The sequence below is a fragment of the Ovis aries genome, chromosome 17 (genome assembly GCF_016772045.2).
Source record: "Ovis aries strain OAR_USU_Benz2616 breed Rambouillet chromosome 17, ARS-UI_Ramb_v3.0, whole genome shotgun sequence".
Classification (NCBI taxonomy): domain Eukaryota; kingdom Metazoa; phylum Chordata; class Mammalia; order Artiodactyla; family Bovidae; genus Ovis; species Ovis aries.
Genome location: NC_056070.1, coordinates 52359398 through 52379250, shown reverse-complemented (window position 1 = coordinate 52379250; position 19853 = coordinate 52359398). Strand labels below are relative to the sequence as shown.

The window sequence follows — 19853 nt, the reverse complement described above, 5'->3', positions numbered from 1 at the left end:
ATCTTTCATTCTATTTATTCCACACTCTGAAAATTAACACAAATTATAGTCTTAGAACTATAATTAACATTTAAAACAAAATTTACTGCTCTCTAAATAAAGAATTTAATAATAATGTTTTATACATTTCTACAAAGCATTACCAACTCTAGCCTTGGAAAAGTGTATCGTGGGCATTACTGCATGACACAAAATTTACATATAAATATTCTTTCAACTGTTAAATTTTTATATTGCAATTTAACCTATAGACAAAAGAAAAAACCACTTGACCTGAATAATCAATGTTAAGTCAATGGAGCACAGCTAAATGCAATAATGTATGAAACAGAAGCCTTATTTATAAACAGAGCATTCAAAATATTTCAAAGTGAATTTATGTTTTACAAAATCATGACAATTCTGCTTAAGTTACTTAAAAGATTAGGATTAGTAACAAATATCAACAATTTGGTTGGCAATTCTCATTTTTCTGAAAAAAGACATTTTAGTTTATAAAAACTAACAAAAAAACCTAACAAAGTATAACAAAGTATTTTAGTTCACATTCACAATATATAAATTAGAATGTCTAATTTATATATTAGTAAATATATTGTTAAAATGAACTTTTGATCACTGTGTTCACATTTGTTCTATATTGTTCCTTAATTAATATACTTGACTGCTTTATTCTGGCAATAACTTAAGTATCATGCTCTTTAGAATATAAATTGCTAATAATTTAGAGTTTAGTAGAGCCATATTCATAAACAGAAATTGTTTTTTTAATTCCAAAAATAAAACAAAACTAGATACCTCACAGTTTTTCCAAAGTTCCGAATCAGTCTTTCCACTGTTTTGTAGCTCTTGCATTAAAGAGGTGAGGACTTCAACTGTACCTTGAATTACAGATGGTCTGGTCTTCCCTGAGAAAGAGGATACCCCATTTGTACTAAGGTGGGGACTACTTCTGTTGAAACATAAATAATTCACATGGTTTTCTTCATTCTACCAAAGTGTTGAATAATTCAGCAGTTCAAGATTTAGCAGAACAGTACAAAACTACTGATACTTAATCCTACTTAAGAGCACCTCATTTGCTGAAAATCTGATCACAAGTTTGTCCATGAAAGGAAAATAGCAGTGAAAAGACAGATATCGCTTAATTATATTTTTAAGAACAAAACAGAAAGAACTTCAGAAGGGAGAGAATACTCCAAAATAGAGCAGAAGATAAAAGTGTATGCTAAACAATAAGGAAAATTCTCAGCGACTCTGATCTAAATTATTCCAGAGGAGTATTTCACTCCACTTTAAGAGCAGTCCTTTATTGTAATGGAGATCCTTTCTCCACTGCCCAGAATTACAGTCATGTCTTGTTAACTGGATCCCCCTAATTTGGCATGATAAACTCGTGCTTATCTTTGCACTGTCTTTGAATAAAAGCAGTGCCAAGCAAATTAGTAGCAGATATTCAGGATTTATTTAGTCTATTCAATGTATAAAATAGCACTAATTTTTCCCAGGAGGACTGCTTTTCCAAATCTGAGAGGAGTTTATTTCAGATTTGCTTTATAAAAACACAAGGGATAATTAGGGACATTAAAATTTATTTAAATTCCAACCACTGAAAGGTCATTTTTCTTTTATTTATTGATACTCTGCTTTGTTTTACAAACAATTTGTGAAAAAGAGGACACTAATGAAAATAACAGTAATATAATAAAGAGTTAGGATCAGAAAAATACTAATAAAAATTCAAAGGAAAGAACATAATATGGTATCCATTAAGGGTTTAATACACAATTACAGTTGTATAATAATCAAGTTTAAATTTGGCCAATTTAACTGCCAGTCACAATAAAAGGGAGACAGTTCAGTGACATAATTTTCATTAGAAAGGCACATTTAAGTTCCTCCAGGCAAATCAAACACTGTGTTCTAAAAAGGGTTTCTTCTAGAAGTGGATTTCAAAAGGGCTGCCAAATGATGACACAGGAAACAAAAAGCGTGGCCAGCATTCAGGAAGGAGGTACAGATTACGATGGCAAATGTTTCTGGACCATATCCCATGCTTTTTTTTTTTTTTCCCTCCCTTTCTACCCTACTTTATGCTTTCTCATTTTATATTTTCTTGTAAACTGCCTTAAATCCCTCCTGAGGAGGGCAAAGAATAAACAAGTCTTTTAAGGGATTTATTTAAAATACACAATTTCTTCAAGATCTATGACTGTGTGCAAGTTTGCTCCTTTACAGTAGGCGCCAGACTGTTATGTTTCTGCTTTACTGTACTTGCTTTTTATAGGTGATAAATGGCCTCTGCCTCTGCTGTTTGTAAGCTAATGCAAATTTTTGAAGCTGGCATACTGTAGTTCATGGGGTCTCAAAGAACTGGACATGACTTAATGACTGAATAACAACAAGAAGTTTAGAAATCAAATAATCAACTTGTCTGACTATGTATAAAATGAGAGTAAACAGGCCCTGATTCAAACAAACCAAACGTGGGATAATTTAAAAAGAAAATGCATAAAATGCATCGTTTGATAGCATCTATTTTGTCAACTCAGCCTGCTTTTTTGCTAACTTCCTAGTATTCAATTTTTTTTCAATCTTGAAATTGCTACTTTCAAGACTGGTGAGGTATTTCTGCAACATGAAACATTATTTTTCCTCTTAATTTCAAAATGGAGAAGCAATATTTAGGCAATCAAATTTTAAAGATATGCTTGTAATTTACCAAAAAAAAAAAAAGTAAAGAGAACTGCATCTAGCAAAACAAGTTCTTTTTCACAGCGCTCCCCATATAGAAGAGTATCTCTGGAAGAAATGAAGAACATGAAAGTACTGATATTATTCTTAAACAACTGTCCTTGAATGGTTCCTGATCTCAGTTTTGGGGTTTTAAAAATGCAAACAGTAAGTATGACACTATTTGGATAAACTGGTAAATTATGCAAATAAAGTTATTTTTATTTGTCATTACATTAAAAAATCTATTCCCATTCTTACCTATTAGTATTTAAGTTCAGTCCAAGAGAATGAGGAGAATTTTTTATATCAGATTCTACAGAAGATGAAGCTTTCTGTGAGGGTTTCCCCAAGTCAAAATCTTCCATAGTGTACAGAAATTGCTACACGCTCTCATTTGAAAATTCAGGTTCTTGCACTGTTTGAAGAAACTGAATCTGAGTCATCTTCAGATGCTTCATCGTCTACAGGCATTTTCAGTTGCTGACATTCAGAAGTGAAATATCCAAAGGTCCCAGGAGAGTCTGAAAATGAATGAGGAACAAAATACTATTACAAAAAACTTTGTCAAAACTTTAGAAACCTTGATTCTTTTATAGAAATCTACATTAAGGATAGCAACACTTTTCATAATAGCCAAAATTCAGAAACAACTCAAATGTCCATCTACTGTTGGATAAATAAATGTGGTATATCCATATGACGTGAAGAGCTGATTCACTGGAAAAGACCCTGATGCTGGGAAAGACTGAAAGCAAAACGAGAAGGGGGCGGCAAGAGGATGAAATGGTTAGACAGCATCACTGACTCAATGGACATGAATCTGAACAAACTCCAAGAGATAATGGAAGACAGAAAAGCCTGGCATGCTGCAGTCCACCAGGTCACAAAGAGTCAGACAAGGCTTAGTGACTGAACAACAACAATCCATATAATATTTCTCAGTCACAGAAAATAAAGTGTGGAATTATGCTACACTGTGGATAAACATTTAAAACATTATGCTAAAGGGAATTATCCGGCGGTTCAGGGGTTAGGGCTCAGGCCTGTCACTGCCGTGGGCCCAGGTTCAATCCCTGGTGGAGGAACTAAGACGCTGCAAGCAGCACAAGGTGCAGCCAAAAAAAAAATACACACACAAAGTAAAAGCAGCCCAACAAAAGACCTTATTATATGTTTCCATTTATACAAAGTATCTAGAGTAGGCAAATCTATAGAGAAAGAAAGGAGACAAATGGTTGCCAGAAGCTGGGAGGGGAGAATGAGAGTGACCAAAATGGGCACAGGGCGTCTTTTGGGGGAGATGAAACATTCTAGAATTAGACAGTGGTGATGAATGCACAACCCTGTGACTCTACTAAAAAAATCACCGAACTGTACACTTTAAAAGAATAAATTTTATGGTGACTTGTATCTCAATAAAAAATCTACAATAACAGTGATTTACGGAAGTAGCAGTAGTAGTTGAAAGCAGGAGAAGGGGACAACAGAGGATGAGACGGTTGGATGGCATCACTGACTCGATGGACATGAGTTTGAGTAAGCTCTAGGAACTGGTGATGGACAGGGAAGGGGTACAGTCCATGGGGTCGAAGAGAGTCGTACACGACTGAGCGACTGAACTGAACTAGTATTTTTTTCAGGTAACGTTTCAAAACTTTAGGTGCTTAATAAGCAAGGTTCCAGACACAATTCTGTGTAATAATTGGAAAACTTACATGCCTTGTTCATTCCTTTAATACATTCTATCAAGCATGCTTGTTGATTTATACCATAAATAGATGAATGGAAACTACTTACTATTTAACTTGGTATTGAAAACAGCCAGTTAAACTGTTAATAATGCTTGCTTCCCCACTGAAGGTGGGGGTGGAAGGAATGCATTTTGCACTATATACTATATACACAGAGTACTTTTAATTACTTTTGAAAAAATAAACTATTTGCCAGGTCTGCTAAAATTTAACTGAAGCTAGATGTACAGAGGTAAACTGGCTCTAACAAGTCAATTGCCTCCTTTTTAAGGAATTCATGTACTTAAAAAAAAAAACAACAAACAAACAAGCCAAGGAATAACAGAGGGAAAAAAGAATAAAAGAAAACCTATGCTGCTGACAAGATGGAAGCTTTAGGGGACGCAATAGAGGAAAATAATTCTGGTTCCTCTATGTTCCCACTTTCTACAGCCTGGTTGTACAAAGCACAACGTTGAAAGAAAGCATCAGCTCACAAAGGAACCGTTTCCTTCAGGGACAGGTGTGAAGGCCAAGGGTAACCCGACCTAGCTCAATAGATTTCTCCCCAGTGACTCAGCCCATCACCAACGACAAAGGGTACTGACAAACTCAGGGGCCGCACCTTCCATCTGGCAACGAAAATACCTGAATTCAAATCACCTTGCTCTTCCACCAGGAAAACGCAAGCTCTCTGGGGACATGGATCTGCATGCAACCCCATCTATTATTTCCCCCGTTGAGTTAATCCGGACGCAGGAGACCCAGTTGAATCCTGAAATGTGATAATGCCTCCCCAGCAGAGCATGGGGGTGGGGACAGGGATGCGGGGGGGGGGGGCGGGGGATGAGTTTTTTTAAAAAGATATACAATGCAGAATTTTAAGAACCTGATGGAGATGGATATAAGAACAGAGACGTTTTTGTATCTCCCACAAACAAAATATGACGCTTTGGATGCTCCCAGTTCCAAAAGGGAAAAAGGGAGTTAGGGGGAAAGGGAACGATTGATAACGGGGTCTGCTGAGAATATGAAAGTTAACTAGGCGTTCTGCTTTGTTGGGAACCCGAGAAGGGGAAAGAAGGGATGATTTCAGGTTTTGAGGCCAGATTCTGACATTTTCGCGCTGACAGCCAGACCGCCGCTGCTGGTTCTCGCCTAAATTGTAGCCAGCGGGGAGGCCGGAGTTAAAACTCTCGGTGCAACAACTACATTACTGATTCTCAAAGGAAGCCCAGGAACCTGGTCAAAAAAAAAAAAAAAGAAAGAAAAGCCAAATCCCTCAAGCCCCCCGCCCCTGGGGAAGAGGCGCTCAGCGATTGGGCCGCGCGGGTGTCACTCAAGGGCACAGAGTCTAGAAAAGGCGTACGGACCGGGAGAAAGCCCCCACACGCCCGCGGGCTCCGGCGGGGTGGTGTCGCCTGACTGTTGTCTTCCCCCGCCCTAACCCATCAGCACACTCAGGGGTCCGCTGGCTCGGTGTCCTCGACGTCGCGTCCCCTGTCCCTTGCGACTGGCAGCTCCCCGCAGGCCGGCGGCCACTTACCTGGCCGCCGCTCCCACTGCCGATGTCAGGGTCGGGCGCTCGGCCTCTCGCGACCGTTAAACTCGAGGGAGCGTGCGCGCGCCCGGCGTCTTGGTCACGATTGGTTACTTGGAAGGGGGCGGAGACGGCCGTGCAGCGGCGCGCGCTTCGTCTTCCCCCTTCCTGTCCCCCAGCTCCCACCAGAGACGGAGGTCAGCCGCCGGGGAAACGAGAGGGGCGGGGCTGCTGTCAAGTCCTCTCCTCTGATTGGCTCTCTGGGAACCTACGGCAGCTACGCGGGAAAGACTACTTAGCTTCCCGCATGCGCAATAGGTAAGACGGGGGGGCTGGCTCTCAGGCCTGAGGGCAACTGCGGCTGGAGAGCCGCGCGTGCGCAGACCCGGAAGCGAGTTAGAGATCCCGCTCCTGAGGTGATTACGGTTCCTCCAGAACTTTGGGGGCGGAAGGCCATTCCTGAGGTCAGGTAAGCGTCTGTGGAGAAGCTCGGCATCCACATCGTTGCCCACGATCATCAGGGGCTCTGGAGAGAGGACTGGGAGCTGGAATCCCTGAATTTCCCTGTTTTGCGACCCTGAGTCGCGCCGCCCATTGACCTGGAGGCCCCACTGGCGGTGAGATGAAGCCGGCCCCGACACCTGAACTAAATTGTCCCTGGATCTGATTTACTTTAGGCTGGTGGGGGGGGTCAGCACTGGGCTCTTAACGGACTTGGGGGGCAGGCGAGGACGAGAGCCCACCGTTATGGAGAAAACAGTTCCACCGAAGCCGGAGGGCAAATGGATTGATGCTCATTTACTTGTTCGGCAGAGCCTTGGGTAGCTGTGATCATGCAGCTGGGCCTGTTTTAGGCATTGTGAGGGTTTTGCTCCTGCCAAGCCTTTCGAAGGACCGCAGAGAACCCACGTCCCTTCCCGTGGGCCCACCAGCCCATCTCATACGCACTGTTCAGTCTGCGTTTTTCAGACGAAAGTACTTTACTTCCAGCTCTTAGATTTACCTCTACGTGTCCTGAACCCCCAGTAAAGGCACATCGCTAGCCCTGTCCTTAGGTGTGCCTGAGAAGCCAGGATGCAGGCAGAAGGATGCAGGATGCAGAAGCCAGGAGCAGATGTTATTTGCCTTTGGAATAACAAGTGTGCCAAGAGGCGTTTCATCTGATCAGAGCCTTGTAAAAACACCTAACAATTTTGTCTCAACAGTAAAAATTCATTCTCTCCAAAATCTTATCCGTGTATGGAAGATCTTAAAGGTAAATAAATCAAATCCTCCTCCCAATTGTGTTAATCCACCAATCAGTGCTGTGTTTAATACTTACACTAAATCAAATTACTTTTAAGCACAGGGCTCTATTTTCAATGTCTATATTTTCAATGTCTATTTCAAGTCCATCAAAAAAAAAAAAAAGCAGTTTTACCACTAATTTCAGTCGGTTAAAAATCTATAATTGAGATACTGTAGAATCTTGCACTCACACAAGAATGGGAGAGTGGATTCCTGGGACAGCTCCAGGCAAAGGGAGGTGTGTTTCCTTCAAGAAAAATGTTAACCCCAACATCGGGAGTACTGGGTATTAGTTCCTAATCATGCACTAGGCAGGAAAGCATGGCTTTTCGATACAGAATCAGATGGATTTTGTTTAGTTTCAGTGCGTTTCTTTTTTTGGCAGTGTGATTTTAGGTAACTTTCAAAGAACCTATTAATCTGTTACTAATTAATAAGCCAACATGTTCAGGAGCTAGTATTCTGATTAATCAAGTTATCTTGTTAACTAACTGATATGAAATATTTTGGTAAAGGTACTCACACCTTATTTCTTAATTTAAGCTCTTTGAAGGGGTCTAAATTTTTACAAATTCAGAGTGGAAATTGCTTTTGACTAATTGGACTAAAAAGCAGCTTTATGAAAATAACTAGGGAAGAGAAGGCTTTAGAAATACAAGTATGTGCTGTGTGTGCTGTGCTTAGTGACTCAGTCGTGTCCAACTCTTTTCGATCCCATAGACTGTAGCCCGCCAGGCTCCTCTGTCCGTGGGGATTCTCCAGGTAAGAATCCTGGAGTGGGTTGCCATGCCCTCCTCCAGGGGATCTTCCCAACCCAGGAACAGAACTCAGGTCTCCTGCATCGCAGGCGGATTCTTTACCATCTGAGACACCAGGGAAGCCCAGTAACTATTCATCTAATTTAACCTCCCTCTTCTCATACTGGAGATTTTGCATTACTTATGTGCAAGCTTATACTAATATTTTATGGCTTTATAAGAGTGTGATTACCATATGACTATTATAACATCATATTGCTCAAGTGGGGCTTCCCAGGTAGCTCAGTGGTAAAGAATCCACCTGCCTATGCAGGAGCCACAGGAAATGTGGGTTCAATCCTTGGGTTGGGAGGATCCCCTGGAAGAGGAAATGGCAAGCCACTCCAGTATTCTTGCTGGGATAATCCCATGGACAGAGAAGCCTGGTGGGCTACAGTCCATGGGGTCACAAAGAGTCAGACACAACGGAGCGACTGAGCATGCATTGCTGAAGTATTTTTCTTTTGCCATGAAGGCTTCAAATGACAATTTTGAGTGGAGCTCCTTGATTCGGATAAGATTAGGCTATTCAGTAATACTGGCTATTAGCGGCTTGAGACATTTAATGTCTGTTAACCAGGGTGTTAACTTGGTGTCAGTAATTCTTACATCCAAACAGCTTGTCATTGATGGGGGTTGGGGGCAGGCTGGCCCCCACAGGAAAAATTAGGAACTCTAAAACTAAATTGGACTATGAAAATGAATGGAACATGAAAATGAATGATGAGGTATACATTTAAATATGTTATTTAATATCAGGTGTACATTTTTTTTTACCTTTCCTACCCCTCATAATTTTTCTTACTATATCAGATAATTCCTAAAGATCTGTATGTTTAAAGCAGGACTTGCTTTGATGAAGGTAGTTTTTATTTTTCAATTTGAAACCAGCTGGGAAGTCAAGCTATATTCTCAGCATCATAATTACCTCTCTGGCACTTGATTTCATAGACCACAATTATGACCTCACCAAACAGCGAGTCTTTGGTGATCACATGGTCCCCAAGTATTTCTTAAATTGGACGATACCAAGTAAAATAGTTTGCAGGTCATGTTCTAGATATCTTTTCTCTGAGCTTTTAAAACATAAGTCCATGAAATAATCCGTTTGCAGACTGGGCTTGTGTTTTGTCAGCCAGAGGTTGCTGAGCTTTGTGTGCTTTGGAGCACCACGAAGTGCTTTAAATCTGTAGCGACCTGTGCAATTTTTTTTTTTTCTCTTCCTAGGTGGTATAACCTCCATTTTACAGATTTGGAAACATGGCCAGAGTTGCACGGTGAGTAAATCATGGCATTGAGACACTGACTCAGGTCATACTGACTATAGAGCAGTATGGCCTGTCAGGGACAAAAAATCGAGAGAAAGGGTCAAGAGAAAATTGAAAATGAGCTCATATTCTTTAAGGAGCTGGGGGAAGAACAAAGGGGTGGGAAGGACAAATTTAGTTTAAGAAAATGGAATGTTCTTCCAAAATAAGTCTTCCTGAACTATTCCACATAGTATGCATCTCATCTTTTATTTGTATGAAATACAATAATGTATTTGAATGTGGTTTGAAAACAGACATCCTAAACAAATACAATGCATCATTAATAGAGTCTTTTCGACTTTTAGAGAAAAGTGTGGAGTGTAATCATTGCTGCTTTTTTATGTGTCTGTCTTATTTTAATAGCATAGTTGATAAATAACAGAGTTCCTGTTAGGTGCCATAAATAGAAGAAAATCACAGTGATGCACCCAAATAGGACAAGTGTAATTGTGGATTCAACGTTTTCTGTTTAAAAAAAACACTGCACGGGCTGCTGGTATTGTATGAATTGAAAGCTTTTCTCCTTATCTGCTTTATTAGTTGTCTCTTGGACTGGGCGGCAGTAAGCCTGTTGAATCTAAACCAAACTCGGGAGTGGACTCCTTATTCTCTTGTCCTCTGTCGTCAGCTCTGTCCTTTTGACAGCTCTGTTATACTTTCCTGCTCAGTCCATTGTGCTTTTTTTTTTGAGAAATAGTTCTCTGGAAACACTTACTGTGGCTGGATGGTGCTTTCTCTTCAGTGGAGAACCCCTAGCCTAGGAAATGACAAGGGTCTGTGTCAAGCCTGAGCCACAGTTCCCTGGGGTTCTGTTTGGGGATGTGTTCTAGCCCTCACGAGGATTTGGGTTTCCTGGGTAGCTCAAACTGTAAAGAATCTGCCTGTGATGCTGGAGACCTGGGTTTGATCCCTGGGTGGGGAAGATCCCCTGGAGAAGGGCATGGCAACCCACTCCAGTATTCTTGCCTGGAGAATCCCATGCTCCAATCAATTGGGTTGCAAAGAGTTGGACATGACTGAGCGACTTTCACTTCACTTCTTCATGAGGATTTTAGGTAACCAGAACAAAAGCTTCAGCTGGATGTGAAAGGGAAAGAAAGGGTGCTTTCTCTTTACTCCCATTCGGCAGGGAACACCAAAACACACTTTTATGGTTTTTTTCAAATGTATTTACTTATGTATTGGCAGCGTCAGGTCTTATCTTAGTTTCAGCACACAGGATCTTCCTTGAGTCATACAGAATCTTTTTCTGCATCACATAGACCCTCTAGTTGTGGCGCGGGCTTAGTTGCTTCATGCAAGTGGGATCTTAGTTCCCAGACCAGGGATCGAGCCCATGTCTCCTGCATTGCAAGGTGGTTTCTTAACCACGACCACCAGGGAAGTCCCCCAAACACACTTTCAAAATATAGATGATTATTATTAAGCATTTCTCAGAAAATCCTCTCTTAGCTTCTCGTGCCATCAGCTGGCCATTTTGTCTTTTTAAAAGCTCACTGAATTGGGTCCTTCACTGTTGATAAGATCATTGTTTTTGAAATCTAGTTTATCTCCTTCAGGAAGGGGAAACAAGACCATGACTAAGCAGGTAAACAGCCCTGCTGCATTCTGGCCTCAACTTCTGAAATAATATCAACATAAAAGACAACAAGCTCTGAAAAGCAGCTGGAAGAACTTGCTAATTCCTGTGTCCTTTGCTTCTCAAACTTGAATGTGCTGCTGAATCACTTGAGGATCTTATGAAAATGCAGGTTCTCATGTAGAAGGCCTGGTGTAGGACCTGAGATTATTCACACCCAACAAGCTCTCGGTGCGCTGCTGCTCTGTGGACCACACTCTGATTGCAAGACTCCAGAACTCCCTTAGCCATTACAGTAGCCATGAGCACTCATGGCTAGTCCAGACCGACATGTGCTATAAGCGTGGCCACACCTCAGATTGTGCAGACCTCATATAACAAGGAAATCTCAATAATTTTTATAGTGATCACATGTTGACCTAAGTATATTTGGGATGTATTGGATTAAGTAAAGTATATTGAAATTTACTTCATCAGTTGCTATTTATTCTTTTTAGTGTGGCTTAGAAAATTTGGAATTTCACACGTGGCTTGCACTGTATTTCTATTAGACATTGCTGTTCTAGAACATTAATGCAATAGAAGCAACATTTTTGGTGTTCTTTTTTTCAGATGACCCAGTTTCTCAATCCCCTCGTGACCGTTTCACCTGCTCTTTTTGCTCAGCTCGACATTCATTTCATTCTTTTCTCCAAATGTCTTTCCTCTCTTGCCTGTTCCTTCCCTTTCCACCTTCTCCACCTCCATCATTGTCAACACGATCCTAAGACTCTTACCCAGCAGTATATAATCCTAAGAGCCAGGACTGCAGGCAGCAGCCACCTTACCTGAGAGCTGGTTAGAAAGGCAGGGTCTCAAGCCCCACCCCAGACCTAATGAGCTGCGTCCTGTTTAACAGGATCCCTAAGGGATTTGTCTGTGCATGAAGGTTAGAGCCATGAAAACGTTAACTATCACCTTTCCTATTATTGTTGTCGTTTAGTCGCTCAGTCGTGTCCGACTCTTTGCAACCCCATGGACTGTAGCCCTCCAGGCTCCTCTGTTCATGAGATTCTCCATGGCAAGAATACTGGAGTCAGTTGCCATTTTCTTCTCCAGGGGATCTTCCTGACCCAGGGATCGAACCTGCATCTCCTGTTTGGCAGGCCGATACTTTACCACTGAGCTACCTGAGAAGCCCCGTCTTTGCTAAAGCACCCCATTTCAGTGAATCTCCATACCTGTTCCTTTGCTTAGGTTGGATGATTCCCTCAAGGTTGATACACTAAGAAGTTGTGTCTAAGAGAAACTAGTACTCTATCTTTCTAAAACATCATCAGTGAATGGTAGGCAAATGGCATCCAGAAGGTGGGTCCAGAGTTAATCCTGAGGCTTCCAGATTCAATACCCTCTCTGTGTCTAAGACGCACAGGCAGTAGCCTCCCCTTACCACTCTCCAGAGCTTTTGAGCCACTGGTGAAACAAGCCTCACCTCGTTGCCCTTTGTTTAAAATCTGTGTGTGCTCCAGTCACAGGCCACGTTCCAGAGCAGAGCATGCCACCCCTGAGCTAGGTGTCTGTCTTGGTTTGGGCTGATCGTGTAAGCCAGAGGAGGGACTCTACTGGCTCCTATCAGGAACAAAGGCACCTAATAGGATGCAGCTTTGAAGTCCTGGTAACCAGCCTTCCGGGTGACTTGGGGGCACAGTGAAGTCTGAGAACCACTGCTCTCTGGCGTCTTGTCCATGTTAGGCTCTGGCACATACCTTACAGACGTCTCCATTTCTGTTTTATGCTGCAGTCTCAGACTCATTGAGGCATATAGTAGATGCTGAAAATATTCATGGAGCAAATTAATGTTCCCTGTTGTAAAAGCATCCGCCCTCTTATCTCCAGCTTGACCAAGTGAGAGAGCGCGGCTTTAACCTAAATTGCAGTCAGCTGTCTAGCGCAGAAGCTGCCCTCCAAGGAAAAGCAGAGCAGAGGGGAGTCAGGGTGGAGACCCCACCCAGGCCTGAGGCTCACACCAACAGGAAGGAATCCCGGCTTGCTGTTTCGACTGCCGGTTTCCCCTTACACTGCTTGTTACCATTTCTCTCTTTTTTTTTTTAATGTCACGATGAGCTCTAATTTGAGCTGCTTTTATTGTTCCCCAAAGACTTTGGGTTGCTCTGTGGGTATCACAAAAACTGAAATCCAATCTGTATTCTTCTCTGAGCTTGGGGGAAGTGGAGCCACGGGTGTGTTTGTCATTTTTAGCCATTTTTGGAGTCCAGCCAGAGCTCCAGGAGATACTCAAAGTATTTGGAATCATCTGATTGGCCGCTGGAATTAGCCGTTAGACAAAGCAGCCAGTAACTGAACACTGGGGACCTCCGTGAACTCCAGTCCGGTGGGAGACCTTCCTGTGTGTGTCAGCTCTGAACTAGGACAGAAAGGTAGACTTGAAGCACATCGGGCTGGCGACAAAGCAGCTGATAAAAGTGCTCTCCTCCTCTCCACCCTTTGTCTGGGAGTTTCGCCCTGTCTCAGACCTCTTTCCTTTTCTTTGTGGCCAGACTATATTCTACCGCCATCCTGCCTGGTCAGATTGCCTAACGAAAGGGCAGCCCCAGGAGAGGCACTGGGCTCCTGTTCCATGAACCGAATCCAGGGACCAGACACTAATACACAAAGGAATTCTGTAGACTGAAAGCAGAAATAAGGGGAAGGAAATTGTGGACATCGACTTGGTCTCACTCAGTCATTTATAGGGGAGTGGATTCTTTGTTGTAGAGATGGCAGAGAAAGGCTTTGTCGTTCATTTTTTCCTGAGGATGCTTCTGACATATTTCACACAATAAACAGAACCCATTTTTAAAGCACCACTTTCACTGGCATACTCTTGTTTCAGAATACCTCCCCTGGTAGCCACGGAGCATCTTATGAACCAGCACCGCCTTAATTATCACCCACTGGGACTGATGGAACGTTGTTCTTTTCACAAAGAAGATACGAGTTTAGACCAGAGGTTCCCAACCTCCCAGGGGCTTCCCAGGGGCTTCCCAGGGGCTCAGCAGTAAAGAATCCACCTGCATTGCAGGAGCCACAGGAGATACGGGTTGGATCCCTGGGTTGGGAAGATCCCCTGGAGGAGGGCATGGCAACCCACTCCAGTATTCTTGCCTGAGAATCACATGGACGGAGGAGCCTGGCCCACTACAGCCTTTAGGGTCGCAAAGAGTCAAACATGACAAACGACTGAGCACACCCGCACACCCCAACCTCCAGAAGCTAAGGCCTGATGATCTGAGGTGGAGCTGATGTAATAATAGAAATAAAGTGCACGATAAATGTAATGCACTTGAACCATCCTGAAACCATTCCCCACCCCTGTGGTCCATAGAATAATTGTCTTCCACGAAGACAACTGTCTGCCAAAAAAGGTTGTGGACCATTGGTTTACACCATAGTGTCAGTTACAAGATTGAAAACTAGCACTGGCCTAAAGACTGAAAAGTACATTTCATTTCATTTATTTTCCATAGAGATGAAGAATACTGTATTCATTCTGGAAACAACCCATGTCATCTGTACTGATAACTAAGACAGGCACTTAGATTTCAGAAAATGCATGTATTTGCAAGGAAGCCACGCACACTAGCATGTTTCTGCCATAAGGTCACCTAGAGATCATGTGGGGCCCAGTGGACGTCAGCCATCAGAACTTCTGGTGGCTGAAAGGTAAATGAGCCAAGAGAAACCGAGTGAAAAATAACTTGGTGGACGTTAAGTACTTTCGGCTGAAGAAGTTAGTTAGGTTAACTCCAGTTCCTACCTGTGCTAGAGACCAGTTGCCATGAGCTAGAATGTACAAGGTTTCAAGTGGTGAAAGAAGCTGTCTAGAGCCTCACAAGAAGCAGTTGTTAGAGGAATACATAAAGCAACTACGATTTTAAAAAACAACTCTACATCTCTTTTCAGTGTCTACAGAATCCTCAATCAAGAAGTACTTAAGTGAGCGGCACATTTGTACTTCCCCAAATCCACCTGGGTGATTTTGCTAAAAACCAGTCTCATATGCTTCAGGATTATCAACAAAGCCCTTTCCAGAATACTACTGTTTCTCTGATTTCACTCAAAACCTGTGTGGGTTGCATGGAGAGGGCTTGCATGCATGCCAAGTTGCTTCAGTCATGTTGGACCCTGCAACCCTATGGACCGTAGCCCACCAGGCTCCTCTGTCCATGGGATTCTCCAGGCAAGAATACTGGATTGGGTTGTCATGCCCTCCTCCAGGGGATCGTCCCTACCCAGGGATCAAATCTGTGGCTCCTGCCTTGCAAGCAGATTCTTTACCGCTGAGCCTCCGGGGCAGCCCCAATGAAGAGGGCTTATTCTCCTGCATTTTTCAGATGAGAAAATGGGCCAAGGTTGTGACACACACCCCTGCCCCGTTCACAGAGAGTATGTAGGCCTCTGAAAATTGACAGTGCCTTTCAGATCTTCTGCCTTCCCTCGAAAAACAGCAGAGGCTTGTGGGACTCACCACATTGTCATGGCTGTTATTCTCTATTCATTTGTCAATGAAGACACTTCAGCTGTATGCTAGTCTTGAGTAGTTATTGAAACCTCCCGTTCAGCAGCTCTCGCATTCTTCTTGAACACCTTCTCTGACTGGGAGAAATTCTGTGAGCTCCGTGAAGACCACATCTTGCTCTCTCTGACCTCATGTCCCTCCCTCGCCCTTGCCTTTTACTTTGAACCTAACAAGCACCTTAATAAAAAATCAGTAGATTTGGTAGCACTAAAGATGAGTGCTGGTTGGATCCTTTGATTGGCAGTGCTTCTGAGGGAACAGATGTTCCTATTCAAATCCATGAAACTGGAAACATTAAAAAACAACAATCAGGACATTGATTGATAGTGATAGTTACTGCATCAGACTGTTTAAGCCCAGCTCTAAAACAGACCATCACATACTGTCATCTTTTCATTTTGATTTCAGAGATTCTCACACACTTAAATCATGTCACTTGACTCAGATTCTGAGTCTTGCTTGGTGTCCTATGGAGTATTTCCTCATCAAATTACAGCCCCGTGCTTTTGAATTTCACACTCGCAGCCTTTCCTTCCTGAGAAAACGGCACCTCTGGGTGCTTTGAAGATATTTTTGGTCCGTTTACAAGAAAATATTTACCAGCTGGCAGGGCATGTACTGCTGTGCTGAGAACACTATAGACAATGCAGGGCCGGGGAGAGGTGTATGTGTGTGTGGCCGGGTGTCCTGTCTGCACGGATTTCCTAAATCCCCTGCCTGCCAGATGGGTGGTGATCCTTTGAACTGGTGCATAAGAGGTGATCTTAGAACCTGAAGAATTATTCATCTAATCTTGAGAGCAGACCAGGCTGAAGGGCTCTCCTCTCTGTCTGATTCAGGTCCTGAGAGCCCCTCGCCATGAGTACCTTGGGTCTGTTCCGTTTTCCTGCCCCACTGACCAGAGTGTGCCTGGTGCCCTGGGGACTCCGGCTCTGCGAGAAGCTGCCGCTCCTGTCCCCAGGAACGATGGCCACTCCAGTGCAGGCGGCCGGCAAGAAGGACTGCCCGACGCTGCTCTCCCTGAACGAGCATGAGCTTGAAGAGCAGTTCGTGAAAGGCCACGGTCCAGGGGGCCAGGCAACCAACAAAACAAGCAACTGCGTGGTGCTGAGACACGTGCCCTCGGGCATCGTCGTCAAGGTAGAGGAAGGTGGTCTCAGGATCCCCTGATTTCTCCTGAGTGACAGCTGTGGCCCCCAGCAGTAGGGGGACTGTGGGTCTCAGGCCTGGCCCGGCCCCAGGAGCCCCCTCCCAGGATCCTGAGCAGCTGCACTCTTACTGCTGCCGTCCTTGAACTTGGCAGGCCCCACAGTTCTTGTCAAGCCACTGGGCTGCAGAGGGCTCTCTGTGGCCCTGACATGGGCTCCGGGCCCCCGAGCAGCCTGCAGGCCCAGGCTGTCTGCCAGCAGGCTCAGCCCTTAGCCACCTGGCTGATGACTCAGATGGCTGCACCCTCCATGTCTCTCCGTCCCCCCTTTGGTAAATGTCAGCGACACTTGCCCTTCTGGAGAAGGACTGAATGAGATAACGAGGCAAACTGATGTCAACCCTCAGCCGAACAGGCCAGCAGACCCTCCTGAATGCAAAAATCCAACCACTGATCTGAACATCGCCAGCTGTCAATACATGCTGCACTCTAAGAAAGGGTTTACTGCTTTCTCCTGTTTCCTGGTTTGGTAGTGGCCTCACTGGCCACTGGTCTGTCCCGTGGCCCCAGGGCCCTGAAGGCAGCACAAGCCTCGAGGCACAGTGGAGAGAGGATTGGCAGGTTTTCCTACACCAGTGTTACAGTTAGCAAGTACTTACGTATCACGTGAGCATGTTGCCAGCCGGCCCTGTTCTGAGTAGCTTCACATTCACATCAACTCTTAATCTTTATAAGCCCACGCTCATAAGGTGGAGCCTGAGGCCCAGAGAGGTTCCTCCAGCTGCCAGAGTCAACTCAGACCAAACCCAGTGTCTGGTCCTGACAGCTGTTCTTTGCTGCCATATTTCTGAGCATATTAGTTAAAATCTCAATCATTTTTCATTTCCTCCTCAAAAAAACTGTTATTCATGAGCAACAAATAAAACTCTGAAACCTGACATAGTTAAATTTGTTTAACCTGTTTCATGTAGCTCACTCCAAAGTTGCTCAAAATGTTATCTTTTCACCCTAATAGCGCATGCGTGCATGCTAAGTCACTACAGTGGTGTCCAACTCTGCGACCCTATGGACTGTAGCCCACCAGGCTCCTCTGTCCATGGGATTCTTCAGCCAAGAATACTGGAGTGGGTTACCATTCCCTTCTCCAGGGGATCTTCCCAACTCAGGCATTGAACCCACATCTTTTACATCTCCTACATTAGCAGACAGGTTCTTTACCACTAATGCCAAAAGGCTATTTTCCTCCTTCAAACAGAAGTTTATAAACGGGGCACACAAGAGGGCTTGCTTAGACATACTGGTTGACATTTCCAAAATTATCTGGGGACTTTCTTTGAAAGCTATTGTTACTTCTAAACAAAACAACACTCCAAATATTGGCAGAGTCACAGTGAAAGCCATGTAACAGCTGGGGTGTGGGACTGGGCACAGGCTGGGCAGAGGCAGGAGGGGGCTTGGCCTTCATCCTGCTGCTGACCTGCTGGGACTCCTGACAAGTGGCTTTGCCCCTGCGGGCCTGACCCCTCTGTAAAGGGATGAGGTTGTCTAATGATTCCCAAGGTCCTGCCCAGGACACACCAGCTTTCACATTATGAAATATCATCTCTTACAGTGCCACCAGACCAGATCCGTTGACCAAAACAGAAAGCTAGCTCGGAGAATCCTGCAAGAGAAAGTGGACGTCTTCTACAATGGCGAAAACAGTCTCGTTTGCAGAGAAAAACGCGAGGCAGAGAAGAGAAAGCAAGAAAGAAAAAAAAGAGCAAAGGAAACCCTCGAGAAAAAGAAACTCTTGAAAGAACAATGGGAATCCAGTAAAAGTGCCCGGAGAGGACTGCAGGTTCTGACTGAAAGAACCTGCTGACTGGCCTCCAGGGTGGCGGCTTTCAGAGGAGAGTGTGTGTGCCGGGCCCCAGAGACAGCCAAGTCTCTAAGTGGCAGACAGACTGTCACGAATAGAGATAGAGACTCTGAGAATAAAACTATAAAGAAACACAAGGAAGTCATTACTGGAGAAGGAACGGGGCGCTTTTGTGGGGGAGGAAAGGTTATGGTGACGGGAGGCTTGAAGGGCCTCCCAGGCAGCTGCAGAGTCCTCTTTCTTGACCAGGGCGGTAAGTAGAAGCATGTCCCTTTTTAAGCTATACATTTGTGTGACTGTATCATATTTTATTATCAAAAGTGAGAAGTGAAAGTATTTTTGAAAGAAAAAAAAACAGTAACAGACTTTTTATGGAAAAATGATAGAATTGAGTCAAACAGTAGCATTTTTAGTGCCTCCTTGTCATCCTCTGGGACATCACTGATCATTGACACGTGGATGTCCGTTAGCGTCATGTCAGGTTAAGAGAATAAAAGAAAACAAGATGGTGGAAGGAAGGTTTACAAGTTGGTACTCCACCTGCCCATTTACCCCATTAACTTAATAAACTGTTGACAAGTGGCCACTCTGGTGAGGAAATACACACGTCACTCCCTGTATGTGGGTCTACAAGTAGTAGGCTTATGAGAGATGAGGTTTCAGAAACCTGGTTTGTGAATTTGCTTGATACCATCCCTCAAGCCAGAGTTAACCTTACAGATTGTTGGTGGGGAAGGGAGGAGGGTTAGGTGTGGTTATTAGCTTGGTTTATTAGAACCCTAGTTTATGCAAGAAACTAGGAAGGAAACAAAAACCACGAGGTGAGGCCACTGTCAAGACACAGGGCCTGCCTCGTTTCTTAAGACCAGACGGCATGGTGGTGGTGGTGTAGTCACTAAGTCACGTCCAACTCATGGGACCCCATGGACTGTAGCCTGCCAGGCTCCTCTATCCATGGGATTCTCCAGGCCAGAATACTGGAGGCAGTTACATTTTCTTCTCCCGAGGATCTTCCCGACCCAGGAATCAAACCTGGATCTCCTGCATTGCAGGCAGATTCTTTACCAACTGAGCTATGAGGGAAGCCAGACTGCACGCATCCCAGTAAAATGACTTGTAAGGAAACCAGGTAACGCTCTTCTCACCTGGCAGTGGCCTGGTTTGGAAGCTCAGCTCCATGCAAGGCTCTGGACCTCTGGCCAAAATGTGCAGGGCCCATCTGATCTCCACCCTCCTTTTAGAAGGTAGCCAAGAGAAGCATCTGGAATGGTACATGAGAGACTGTAACAGTGGATGGGAAACGGGGGA

At 44.0% G+C, this 19853-nt stretch overlaps 2 protein-coding genes across 18 annotated transcripts in view; one reads left to right on the top strand and one right to left on the bottom strand.

The window, feature by feature from the left end:
* MPHOSPH9 (M-phase phosphoprotein 9) overlaps nucleotides 1-6076 on the bottom strand; it is a 58825-nt gene extending 52749 nt beyond the window's left edge. For 8 of the 13 annotated variants that reach the window (XM_060401118.1, XM_060401120.1, XM_012097706.4 and 5 more), the window contains exons 1-3: nucleotides 6013-6076; nucleotides 2995-3257; nucleotides 799-952 (exon numbers count right to left, since the gene is read on the bottom strand). In XM_060401118.1, the coding sequence (XP_060257101.1) occupies nucleotides 799-952; nucleotides 2995-3101 (261 nt within the window). In that variant the 5' untranslated portion in view covers nucleotides 3102-3257; nucleotides 6013-6076. Of the gene's footprint in view, nucleotides 1-798; nucleotides 953-2994; nucleotides 3258-5839 lie in introns of those variants that run through there. The other 5 variants (XM_060401119.1, XM_042234563.1, XM_060401122.1 and 2 more) reach the window with 3 other exon arrangements.
* Nucleotides 5851-19131, top strand: MTRFR (mitochondrial translation release factor in rescue). Of its 5 annotated transcripts, XM_027956430.2 has the most exons (5): nucleotides 6388-6475; nucleotides 7212-7261; nucleotides 9318-9367; nucleotides 16377-16677; nucleotides 18297-19131. In XM_027956430.2, exons 4-5 carry the CDS (start codon nucleotides 16396-16398, stop codon nucleotides 18546-18548), a joined length of 534 nt encoding a protein of 177 aa, XP_027812231.1. In that variant the 5' UTR covers nucleotides 6388-6475; nucleotides 7212-7261; nucleotides 9318-9367; nucleotides 16377-16395; the 3' UTR covers nucleotides 18549-19131. The 5 variants fall into 5 exon arrangements, with proteins under 5 accessions (XP_027812232.1, XP_060257115.1, XP_060257116.1 ...); XM_027956431.2 differs by lacking the exons at nucleotides 6388-6475; nucleotides 7212-7261 and adding an exon at nucleotides 5851-6324; XM_060401132.1 differs by lacking the exons at nucleotides 6388-6475; nucleotides 16377-16677 and adding an exon at nucleotides 5851-6324.
* The last annotated feature ends 722 nt before the right edge of the window (nucleotides 19132-19853 follow it).